Source organism: Crocuta crocuta, unplaced genomic scaffold (assembly GCF_008692635.1).
Source record: "Crocuta crocuta isolate KB4526 unplaced genomic scaffold, BGI_CrCroc_1.0 scaffold64, whole genome shotgun sequence".
Lineage (NCBI taxonomy): Eukaryota > Metazoa > Chordata > Mammalia > Carnivora > Hyaenidae > Crocuta > Crocuta crocuta.
The window spans coordinates 7,146,474-7,157,487 of record NW_027530640.1 but is presented as its reverse complement, the minus strand read 5'-3'; the positions used below and the strand labels follow the sequence as shown (position 1 = coordinate 7,157,487).

Sequence of the window (11,014 nt, the reverse complement as noted above, 5' to 3'; positions counted from 1 at the left end):
AGCCTTCGCCCTATTCTCTGAGCACAGGAGGGGTAGCTAAAGCACCAGGAGGGTGAAGATCTGTATGCTAAGCCAGCTTGCCTGTTTTCTGGGAAATGATTAAGGGAGGTTGAGGTTTCTTGTCGTAGGTCTTAAAAACGGTTGGTTCCTGGCCGGCGGAGAGATGGAACTGGTGTGCTATTTGAAGTTGAATTTGGGGCTTCAGTCTCAAGTCACCTGTGGCCTCAGGAATGTGCTGGTGTGATCTGGGAGGATTTGTTTCCTCTTAGAAATCAATTCTTCTAAAAGGCTGGTTTGATTTTAATGAAGTTGCCAACGCCTCCCCTCTTCGCCCTCCTGTAAACAAAGGGTGCATTGTTCCTGTACCCAGTGTGCTCTAAATAAGACACCCAATCAGATGCAGCAACCCAGTCTTGCATAAGCCTTGGTTAAAATGTAGTTTTTGAAACAATTAGGCCATTAGCCAGAGTGGAATTCTTTAAATGGGACAGATACCGAGAGAATGGTCTCCTCTAACTCTTTGGGGAAAAAAAGCAAGTCTGGGATTACAGCTTCCAGTGGCCTACTTTAAATAGACACTACTCTGGAAGATTACTTTATTTATAAATATTTTCAAACATAAAATCCCAAAAATATAACCCAGTGAAAAGAACAATGCATGATGGTGGCCCAGTGGCTGGCTGTTGTGATATTCTTGCCCAGCATTTGTATCTAACAGTTGATTGACCTATTGAGTTGGCTTTATGACCCCCTTTAACATTCATGATGGGTTTCAGGAGTTAGCTCCTGTATTCTTAAACATAATGGAAACTGCTGTGTAAAAGTAGGCTGTTGATTTATCTAACTGAAGAGGCTTTGTGTGAACTTTTGTATACGAAGATACTTCAAGCACCTTATTAGTTTTGGGGAGGAGGAAAGGGTGCTATTAAAATGCCCGTTTGAAATTTCTGGTTATAGATCCCAGGTTATAGAAGACTTCTGCTAGATCTGGTTTTCCTTGAAACAGGATGTGTACTTGTGTTCAGTCTTTTCTCTGCAGAAGGAAAATGGGAGGGGAAGATGGAGCCTGGTGGTTGTGTGGGTCTGTGGTAGCTGTTTCTAGCGCAATCTCGTGTGCAGCCTAGTCTGCAGCTGCCTCACTCGTGAGGTCCGAGGATTGGGGAGTTAAGAGCAAGGCCTAGAATGGGCGTTTACCCCTAGAATGAGCTTAGCTTTTTGTTGCATGAGGGGAGAGGAGGTGGACTTAAAGTATTTAGCATGTGTGTACCATAATAGAGGATAACCCCCAACTGTTATGGCTGTGGGGAAGAAAAGGAGTCTCTCATGCTCTATTACTGAAACAGCTTCTTCCTCAGGGTCAACTTTGAAAAAGAAACCCAGTAAAAAGTATCTTTATTCTCATGTTAAAAAAAAGTTTTGATGATGCATTAACAATACAAAAATATTTTGAACACTACAATAGTCCTTTTCTTTCTCTCAAAACTTCTTGCAGCACTACACTAGAATATATGATCTTTGGATTCTGAGATGCCAGTGGCTAAAGTAGAGGAACTAAAGGCTTTTGTTGAGGGGTGTGTGGGTATAAGAACAGCCCTTTTTCTTTGGGTTCAGGCTATATACAGTGAGGGTGGGGGAGTTAAATTAAAAGTTTGTTTTTTAAGGCTCAGGGTTGAAGCTTGGCTCAGAAATGGGTTAAAGGAGGCTGTGGTGAAAACCCACTGACCGCCACTAGAGGTTCTCTGGGCTCCTTACTTGGATGCCGAAGGTCCTCCTTCCTGCACCCCCTTAGGGAAGCTGAAGCTGAAGCGGTGTCGTGCTGGAAGGTGGGCATCGGTTGTCATGAGGTTCGGTTCGGCCTCTCTTAAAACTGCCCAAGAGCCGCGTAGACTGACATGGACAAGCAGGAGATGGAGCTGTGACAGAGGCTCTTGGTGGAGGGAGGGAGGGATGCATGCTGGAGGTGGGACCATAATTTCTTGGGAGTTCATTCACCAGGGACAGGCATGGGACCTTGGTATCAGAGCTGCTTGGGAGGTTGAGTTTCTCTTGGAAACATAGCCAAGTAATATGAACTAGAGCCAGATACCTCTCACTGCGCATACTTGCCTGATAAGGTAGTGTCAGGTTTTTCCTACTGCCTGTGGTGATAGGCCTAAACTTAACCCGTTCCGTTCCCTCCTCAGCTTGTGAGCTCTTGAGGACGTGGCGAAAGGCTTACTCTGGTCCAGCTTACGATTAACTGCTTTTCTGTCAACAGAGCTTCTCCAGGCTCTTTTGAGAGAAGCACTGTCTTGAGCATGTGGTTGTGACCATGCTCACGTGTGGTTTCGTAAACCAGCTCATTCTTGGTCCTTGAAGTGTGTGGTATGGGGAGGGCGTGGCAGTGGTGAGGCCCAGGAGGTGTAGGGTGGGGAAAGCAGCTGGGCTCANGGGGGGGGGGTGGCAGGGGCATCTGGCCAGCAAGACAGATGGTAAAAGGAATAGATGCAGGCTGCTGTAGGCACAAGGGATGCCGTTAGCCGTTAATCAGAAGACACTGCAGATCTGGTTCCCACCATTTGGCGTAGTTTGAATTGATGGCCCCAGGTTCAGGCAGAAGTTGTGCAGCCTCGGAAGTCTCCTGGGCCCTGTCCCTGAGAGGGAGGTAACAGGGCCCCTGGCCAGTTTCCACGTGCTTTGGGGCTCTGTCGCTTCCTCTCAGAGGATGAGCCCCTGGAGGAGGCCAGGTGTCCTGTACACGCTGGGCTGCCTGTCTCTGAGGTGCCTGTCGTTGCAGCTGTGTACTCTGCAGGACGCTGTGGGGGGCCTGAGGGGGTCCAGGGGACTGGGAGGCTGAGAGAGGCCGAGAGACCTGGTGATGTAGGTGACGGCTCCGCAGGGCTAGCAAGCAGTTCTGCGGGGAAGTGGGGTAGCAGGAGGTATGAGGGCGAGTCCTGGGGGGCGGGGGACCCGGGGCAGCCTAGAGCACTGTCATCGGAAGGAACTGGGCTGGGGCAGCGGCCTTCTCCGGGTAAGTACCGAATGCATTTCTTTTTCCTCCTAGGAATAGTGAAGAGAGTTATCTGTAAACAGAGGGTGAATTCAGAGTCATACACCACAACCAGAAAATGCTGTCTTTGCACAGGCCTAACTGACCTCTTGTCCCCTCTCCCCAGGACTTGGGTGATGTGCCTGTGCCTTCGAACCTAGCACTGTGACTCTGCTGGGCCTGGCCCAGACTTCGAACAGGTGCAGTTCCCAGCACAGCCACAAGGTGGCCCAGGAGTCTTCTGTAGGCTAGCCCTGTGGGCTGCCTCCGGTTTTCCAGGGGAGCCGTCTCCTAGTTTGGGCGCTGAGCCTCTGCTTCACGTGTCTGTGGGGCTCCTATCTGCACTAAGGCAAAGGGCTGCGATGCTTATAGTGGTGCTCGGGCGGAACAACACAAATAGCCTCCCAACGTGTGTACATACACATACTTAACACACTCCCCAGGTTCCTTTTTGCCCTTGGAGAGGAGCAGGGTCGGCACTTTGAGGGACTGGACGGTATTTGTTAGAGTCTATAAGGAGCTACCAGGTCTGGCCTCAACCAGGCAAACTTTTGCCACATGGTAGGCATACCTTCTTTTCACAGAGTCCTTTCTCTGTTGTATGGCAAAACCCACATTTAGTGCCCAGGGGTACCCCTGTTCCTCTGTCCCTACCCCTCCAGCCCTTTGGTCTCAAGTACAAGCCAAGTTGTTCTCTACTGTAGTCACCCTTTTTTTCTTAGATTTAAGGGGTCAGGATAATTCAGGCAGGGATCCCAATTTGAAGAAGTGAGGAAACTGGTAGCAGGAGCTTAGGCCACCTGAATGAAGTGGATGCTAAGCCTAGCATATCCACAGCAGGCTTAGCATCAGCCCATCATTAACAGAGGATTCCAGGCACTACGCACCAGAACTATCTTCCTGAGTCTGTCTCCGCCTCATTCTTAGTAGGGCATGGCTTCCCCAGTGTCGTATGCAAGGGGGCTGGGGTACTAAAGGAGGGCTACAGGCCTAGCAGAACACGTGCAGAGTCAGGGAAGCAGCTTGAAGCAAAGGGAGGAGGGTGGTGGGGACAAACCCACCTGCACGGACCACACCAATCCGTCTGCTGGTTGAGGCCAAAGCGAGCACGACATTTCTTAGGCGAGCCAGGGTCTGCTCACAGCCATGCCAGAGGGGCAGAGCAGGGCAGAGGGCGAGCAGGCAGGCAGCAGGGCAGAGCAGGCCCCAGAAAGAAGAGGTAACATCAGTGTCAGCCAGTCATAGATACCCCGTAGGCCCCATAGGCAGAGGGCCTTGCCATGGCGCAGCCAGCCCCATTGGGCGCCCCGGGACCCAGAGCCAAGGTATCAGGAAAGGTGGACACCTAGCTAGGCGGCAGACGCAGTGGGAAGAATGGGGGAGGTGGAGGAAGGAAGGGATCCTATCAGGTTGGCTCCTCGCNCGCGCCCCCCCCCCCGCCCCCACTCTGCCTGTCCCATATCTCCCTCTTGCTGTAGCTTAAACCTAGTCCATACACCTTTTCTGATGGAAAGTAAAGCTGTGTGACTGCTGGACCCAGACATGGCTGCACCTCCACCCACACAGGCCGCTGCCCGTCTCGGCAGAATCATGCAGTCGGTTTCTCTGAGCAGGGCTAGTAAAGGTGGGGGATTGTGTGAAGCGGTACACCAGTGGTACATGGGTCAGGGGGCTCAGAGCCATTCTGCACACGAGTGTTTGGCTTCCAGTAAGTGGGCCTCGTCTCCAGAGAGCCCAGACCTTTGAAGGTCTGTGGCTGAATACTCTGCCCGTCTCTGGGCCAGAGCAGGGTGCTCCTGAAATGTGGGCGTGGAGGGGCGTCTGCACTGCTGAGGGAAGGCCTCACCTGTGTTGGACTCCTGGTGCTTTTCTCGTGACCGCCTCTTTTTCTTCCCCTGCAGGGAACAAAGGGAGGGATGCTCAGATCCAGGAGGCGGTCCCTTCATAACGCCACTGAGTTGGGAGACATGCAGCCCAGCTTGCTTACCGCTGAGATTCTGGGTACACGATCCTCTCCTACAGGGAAGGGCTAGTATTTGACTGCAATTTTTATCAGGGTACCATGGGGCAGCATTTAGAGGCTCCTCCTCCCTTTCCTATGCTGGTCTCCATTTTGAATGGAGAAGACTTATAGGGCCTTTCTCCCCTCCTCCCCCACTGCCTACTCCAAGGGTAGTTCCCTTGTTTAGCTGCCTTCTGAGCTAGCAGGGGGAGGCCTTGAGCCCTTCACTGCACCTTATCTGTGCCTTCAGTACAGTGGTCTGCCTTTCCCCACGGAGATTTGGCCCAGGGCATGGCATCTTGAAGGTTCCCCTACCCATCCCTACTGTTGGTCACCAGCCACTCACGTAGTTGTCCCGCGCCGACCAGCCTGGGTACAGCTGCATGTGCAGCTGCCTCTCTTTTCGGGCCAGCTCGTAGTACTTGGCCTGCTCTTCCCGAGACAGCGCGTGCCACTGCAGCAAGGAAGGAGGGGATAGATGGTGGTGCATCAGGGAGTCACCAGGCAGCACCAGGGGACACCCCTGCCAGCCCACCTGCCCATGGCCTCACCCTGCGGCCCAGGATCTGGTTGATGGCAGCGCTCTCCTTGAGTGTACACTCTGCAATGACCTTGGCTCTCATCTCCTTCATGTACAGCATGAAGGCGTTGAGTGGCTTCTTGATGGTTGGCTTCTTGGCCTCCTTCTCTGCCTTGGATTCTGCCTGTGTCTTCCTGAGAGGCACAAGTCCAGATCACACAGGAGCCCTCCCGTGTCCAGCTAATGTCTCTACCTTCTTTTGAGCATGTGTCCAGTGTGTGTGTGCCAGGGCATGCAGGCTAGGGTTTTGTAAATGGTATCTTTTTTAGCTGCTCCAAAATGGGTGATCAGAGCTGAGTAACTTCCTTACAGAAATACTGTACCTAAGTAACAAAATCCTGTTGAAGGACATCACAACCCCTCCCCGGTTGGCTCAAACTAAATCTTTGTTCCACACCCCATCCATTCCCTCCTGCCGCTAAGGATCAAAAAACACTGGTCAGGGGCACCCGGATGGCTCAGTCAGAGGAGCATGTCACTCGTCTCAGGGTCGCGAGTTCAAGCCCCACAGTGGGTGTTGAGATGGCTTAAGTAAGTCCATCAACTTAAACCAGACCCTGGTCTGTCAGCGGCAAGAACAAGATGGCTTGACCAGAGTAGGCGTCTGGCAGTCCCGGGAGTTTCTAGGCAGCAGGCACAGAGCCTCGAGGCAGGAATGTTTTCCCTGGCAGATGAACAGATGGGAGCCTGAGATCTGCTCCCATGTTCCCCTCCCTCTTCCACACCGTGGGCCTTTTCACTCACAGGCTCCGGTCATATGGCTGCAGCTCCTGCTTCCCTGAGGGAGGTACAATAGCTGGGTGCGGGATGGCCGCAGGGTGACCAGGGACACCGGAGCCTAGCATCAGGGATGGGTGGGTGAACCTAAAGGCAGGAGGAGAGTTAAAATTGAGCCAAGATATACATACAGTCCAGAGCTTTGGACGCACCAAGGCCCCTGCACAGTACACGAGCACAGGTGAACAGACAGCCCACCCTGAACGGCTTGCACACAAGTACAAAGATACACACCAACACAAACACCTGCTTCCAAAGTGTTAGACAGACAGTGCAAAAATCTGTATCATGTCATTCAGGTGGCTGCTAAGTAAGTCCTGAATAGCTTTAAATCTGGCTCTTACCTTGTGCTGTCACCAGCTCAGCCTCCTGAGCCTGTAGCTGCCCCATGAGCTTCCTTACTCTCCTGCTTGAACCCTGCAGGCCTCTCCACACAACTCCCAGAGTGACCTTTTAAAAACACGTGAGTGCTCTTGGCCCCTCCTGGAACTCCCCCAGTGGCCACAGAATAAAACCCAGGCTCCTCTGCAGGACCTGCCCCGCCCTGCATGAACATCCTGCTGACACTGCCTAGCTCTGTCTTTCCCCGTTTTCCATCACTTTCCCTTCCTAGCCATCCCCAATTCGTGCTGTTCCCTTTGTCCCCTCTGCTCAGATGTCATGAAGTTCTTCCACTCTGTGTCCCTGCCCTGGCTGGGGTCTGGTTGGGGTATTCCCATCACCCAGAGAGCCCATTCAGCTGTCAGTGCTGGGTCCGTACCTCCCACCCTGGGCTGTGAACTCCAGTACGGCTGGACCTGTCTGCCGAGTTCCTGATTCCACACCTGGTGTGGGCATTGTCACTAAGGGAGTTCGCAAAGCGAAGGGACACAAATGTATACACACGTACCTTTCACTTCGCTTTTCTGCTGTTCTGTGGAAACCACTCTGCCCTTGCTCCTTTCTCTGAGCAGGCAGTCCCCAAGGGTCCAAGGTCACAGACCCATGTAAAAGGTGATGCCTCCGCTTGGGCAGGGCTCATGGAATGCCCAGGAGAGTCGGCCTGTCCCGCCCTTCAGCAGGGATGCACAGCACAGGTGAGCGCCCACACACCTGCCCATGGGCTGACTCACACGTGCACAGGGGCAGGAGCACAAGCACGCGTGCGCACTCACTGGCCCTGGCTGCTCTAGGGTGCTCGGCTGCACTGTTTGGCCTGGGCTTAGGCCTCTGGCTCTCCCACCGGCTTCATTCTCAGGCACAGGGCAGCAGGAGGCTGCAGAATGACAGACGGACAGATGGACAGACAACTAGCACAGGGCAAGCACTGGCCTGGGCACGGCCTCATATGGGCTCTGAAGCCTGGGCAACAGGAAGCAGGAACCTGGCTGCAGGGTATGGGACTCACCTGGGGTAGGGGGCGCCAGGGGCTGCAGTGGGGGCAGGGAAGTGCTGTCTATATCCGCAGGAAGGGGACAGGGGGTAGAGAGGAGGGCTGGGCCTGTGGTTGGGAGAGACAGCTGTTAGCAGTCTGGTTACTGGCCAGATGTAGGGAAGGACTTCCCCCACCTTGCTAGGGCCTGACCCATAGTGTAGGAACAGCCTCCGCCAGGACTCCTCCAGCGTACGTACGAAGAATCTGCCACCAGAGGGCAACCTGTGCTGCACCTGCTTCCCTCTACNACGACCCCCCCCCCCCCAGCTCCCTTCCAGCCTTACTCCCTAAAGTTTCCTCATCAGTACAGCATAGATACCTGTTGACACTGACTGGACTGTTCTGCCCCCTTTGCCCCTTTCAACTCTTGGTCTTTGTTCAGCTCTTGCTTGGCTAAATGACCTTTTTTCTGAAAGCCCTGGAAATCCCAGGCTGGATGAGGCACTCCTCTGGGCTCTTAAGGTTCTCAGTAAAAGCACTGCTAACACTGCCCTATAATTGCTGGGCCCCTGGCCCGGGGAGTACACCCAAGGATCGGCAAACCGCAGTCCTGGGAGTATCTGTTGGTATAGTCCTGACTGGTACTGGGGAATGGAGCCCTGTCCAAGGAGAACTTGAGGATGGAAGACTGAGCTGAATATGGATAAAGAGCAAGTGGAAAAGGGCAGGTGGGCCCCTGGCCTTCCCTGCCTTCCTGGAAAACCAAGATTTTCTGCAGTGGGGTGCTGCCCCAGCCAAGAGAGGCTACAGACGCGTCCAGAACACACTGTGGTTGATGGGCAAAGGACCAACCTGCTCACCAAGACCTGGCTCCAGCTCAGCCCTCTGGCCCACAACGGGTCTACTAACTCGAGGTTCAGGCCAGCTTTTGCTGGCCCAGGCTTCAAAGACCCTCTTACTAAGCACGCTTTTCAAGGAGCCAGCCAGGGGCTTGGAATCAAGCAGGCACCAGAGGGGCCAAAGAACACTGTTCCTCAGGGAGCTCAGCCAAGGGACAGTCTGCAATAGGCCCTGAGATGAAGGGGAAGTATCCCCCTGCCCACCAGGTGGCTGAGAGGCAACAGCACGTCTTGTGGTCACTTGTATTGTCCCCTCCCTGCTCAGGCGGGCCTGCCTTTTTCCCTTACATTCTCTCCTAACCCTGAGCAGCTCAGTGCCCCCCGCCCCCACCAAGTCTCAGACATTGAGGTAGATTTCGAATGCGGGAGGGCGGAGACCAGGAGGCCACATGGGGAACGGGAAGAGCTGCCGGACCGCCCCCGGTACAGACACGAGAGCTGGCAGCAGGCTGCTGCAAGGAGAAGGATGCAGGAGGAAAATGAAACGGTAGGTATGGGTCTCACCAGCGCAAGGTGCCCACTTCCCACTGGGTCCACACTCACCAGCTCACAGTGTGGGGAAGCTGTCCCATGCTGCCTGAGGTCAGAGAGTAGAAGCCAGAGAGGTCAGGGGTCTGCAGAGGCCTGTGAACTCCTATGGTGGAAAGGGGCCGAGTAAGCCATCTAGCCTGACCTAGAAGCCACTTCTGCTACTTCCTGCCTCCTAGCCCCTTCTGTGAGGCCTTTAAGATCCCACCTCCGTTTGCTAGAGGACCAGACATACTGGTTTGTTCAGCACTATTTCAGGGTGCTAATGGTGCCCCGTTTATAGGCTCGGGAAGCAAGGGCAGAGTGGGTGGGTGACCCGCATAAGGATACAGGCTGCCAGTGGGCGAGACGGACACCCTCAGGAGTGGGAGGGCCAGGCCTCGCTGTGCCCCGGTCCGCCACTGGTCTCCAACTGGGGCACTCTGGCCTGGCTCTCTGGGCAGGAGGCAAGCCCCCTGGCCTGGGCAGCCAGGGTTCCACCCGCCCCCTCTGGCTCCCCAGGGTTGAGTCAGCAGGTTTCCCACAGCCGACAATGGCTGATTTCAGAATGACTTTCCCTGAGGCTGAGGTGAATCAGCCATCACAACCACCACTTTCCATTTTCTCATTGGGGGCGGGGGTGGTGGTGGTGGTGGAGGATACAGGTTTTAGAATCTTCAGCTTTACCCAGATGCCTGCTCCCATATACTGGCCCTTGGAGGTTGCTCAGGATTTAGGCTCCTACCTCCACCTGAAACCTTCCACATTTGACCTGGTACCACCTGCCCTCAGGCTCCCAGGCTATCTTTCTGGCATTTTCCTTGGGCTTTTGAGTTTGCCCAGCCCCAGGCTTTCCAGGTGTTAAAAAGGACCTAAGCCCCCTGGACTTAGAAGTCCAGGACTTGGCCCCCAGGCTCTGGGACCGGCAGGCCCCTCCACTTCCCAGCTCCGTACCTTGCTTCTGGCTGATGTCGGCTGGTGCAGGTGTAGGGTGTGGGCTGCTGAAATGTTCATAGAGAGGAGAGAGCTGTGGGACGCTGTGGGCTGGCTGACTGGCCTTGTTGTGCTGAAAAATGAGGGGGGAGGGTGTGAACGTGGGGAGACCGGAAGGAGGAAGGCACAGGGCCGGGGCATACATATAAACAGAGCCCCTTTTAGCTGTGCGGGTAGCCCAAATGTCAAAGGAAAGTGGGGGTGGTTAAAACCACAGGCCTCAGGGGAAGGGGGCACCACTCAAGCCATACTATGTCCAGTGGCCCTGCCCACCGTCCCCCAGACTTTGCTTAAGCAGTGCCATCACCTGCCTCTTGGTTTCTGTACACTCAGTTCCAGGAGGTGCATCTCCCCTGTCCAGGAAATTTCCTGCCTCTAGGACTGAGACACCCCCTCCCATTACTCCGAGGCCCTGGCGCTTGTCTGGGGGGCTTCTAGCCTCCAGCCCAAGACCCCAGGTACTGATCTGAAGACCTGGAGCCTGGAGTTCTCTTTCCTACTTCTCCACCCCGAGACTTGGGGTCCGAAGTCAGACCCTCTGTTCCACCGCAGGCTTAACAGGATTTGTGGGCACAGGGAGGGTTCCCATCAGCACTCTAACTCAGAGCAGGTGGGTAAGGTGGGGCCGGGCTTCCTCCAGGGCCGACCCACCCAGCCCCCACACTTCCTGTCTCCTCAGCAACGCAGGACTCTTACTTTTCTCACTAGTCACATGGACCTGTCAGGAGATGACTCATGCTGGGAAGGGGGCTCCCCACACGACCCAGCCACAAGGAGGTGCTGCTTGGGGCCAAGGCATAGTTCTGCACGTCCCCAGTGCACATCTGCACAGTTCAGGACCCTGGAAGTACCATTGGTGCTCGGCTTCCACTTG

At 54.5% G+C, this 11,014-nt stretch overlaps 1 protein-coding gene across 7 annotated transcripts in view; it reads right to left on the bottom strand.

Moving 5' to 3' along the window:
* Positions 1–2,434: 2,434 nt before the first annotated feature.
* The window catches only part of TCF7 (transcription factor 7), a 30,385-nt gene continuing 21,805 nt past the window's right edge, over positions 2,435–11,014 (bottom strand). The window contains exons 3-11 of one of the 7 annotated variants that reach the window (XM_077768636.1): positions 10,102–10,213; positions 9,184–9,274; positions 7,775–7,867; positions 6,355–6,474; positions 5,582–5,744; positions 5,377–5,484; positions 4,875–4,923; positions 3,019–3,062; positions 2,875–2,893 (exon numbers count right to left, since the gene is read on the bottom strand). In XM_077768636.1, coding sequence (XP_077624762.1) covers positions 3,040–3,062; positions 4,875–4,923; positions 5,377–5,484; positions 5,582–5,744; positions 6,355–6,474; positions 7,775–7,867; positions 9,184–9,274; positions 10,102–10,213 — 759 coding nt within the window. In that variant the 3' untranslated portion in view covers positions 2,875–2,893; positions 3,019–3,039. Of the gene's footprint in view, positions 3,063–4,089; positions 4,163–4,874; positions 4,924–5,376; positions 5,485–5,581; positions 5,745–6,354; positions 6,475–7,774; positions 7,868–9,183; positions 9,275–10,101; positions 10,214–11,014 lie in introns of all 7 variants that reach the window. The other 6 variants (XM_077768634.1, XM_077768632.1, XM_077768633.1 and 3 more) reach the window with 6 other exon arrangements.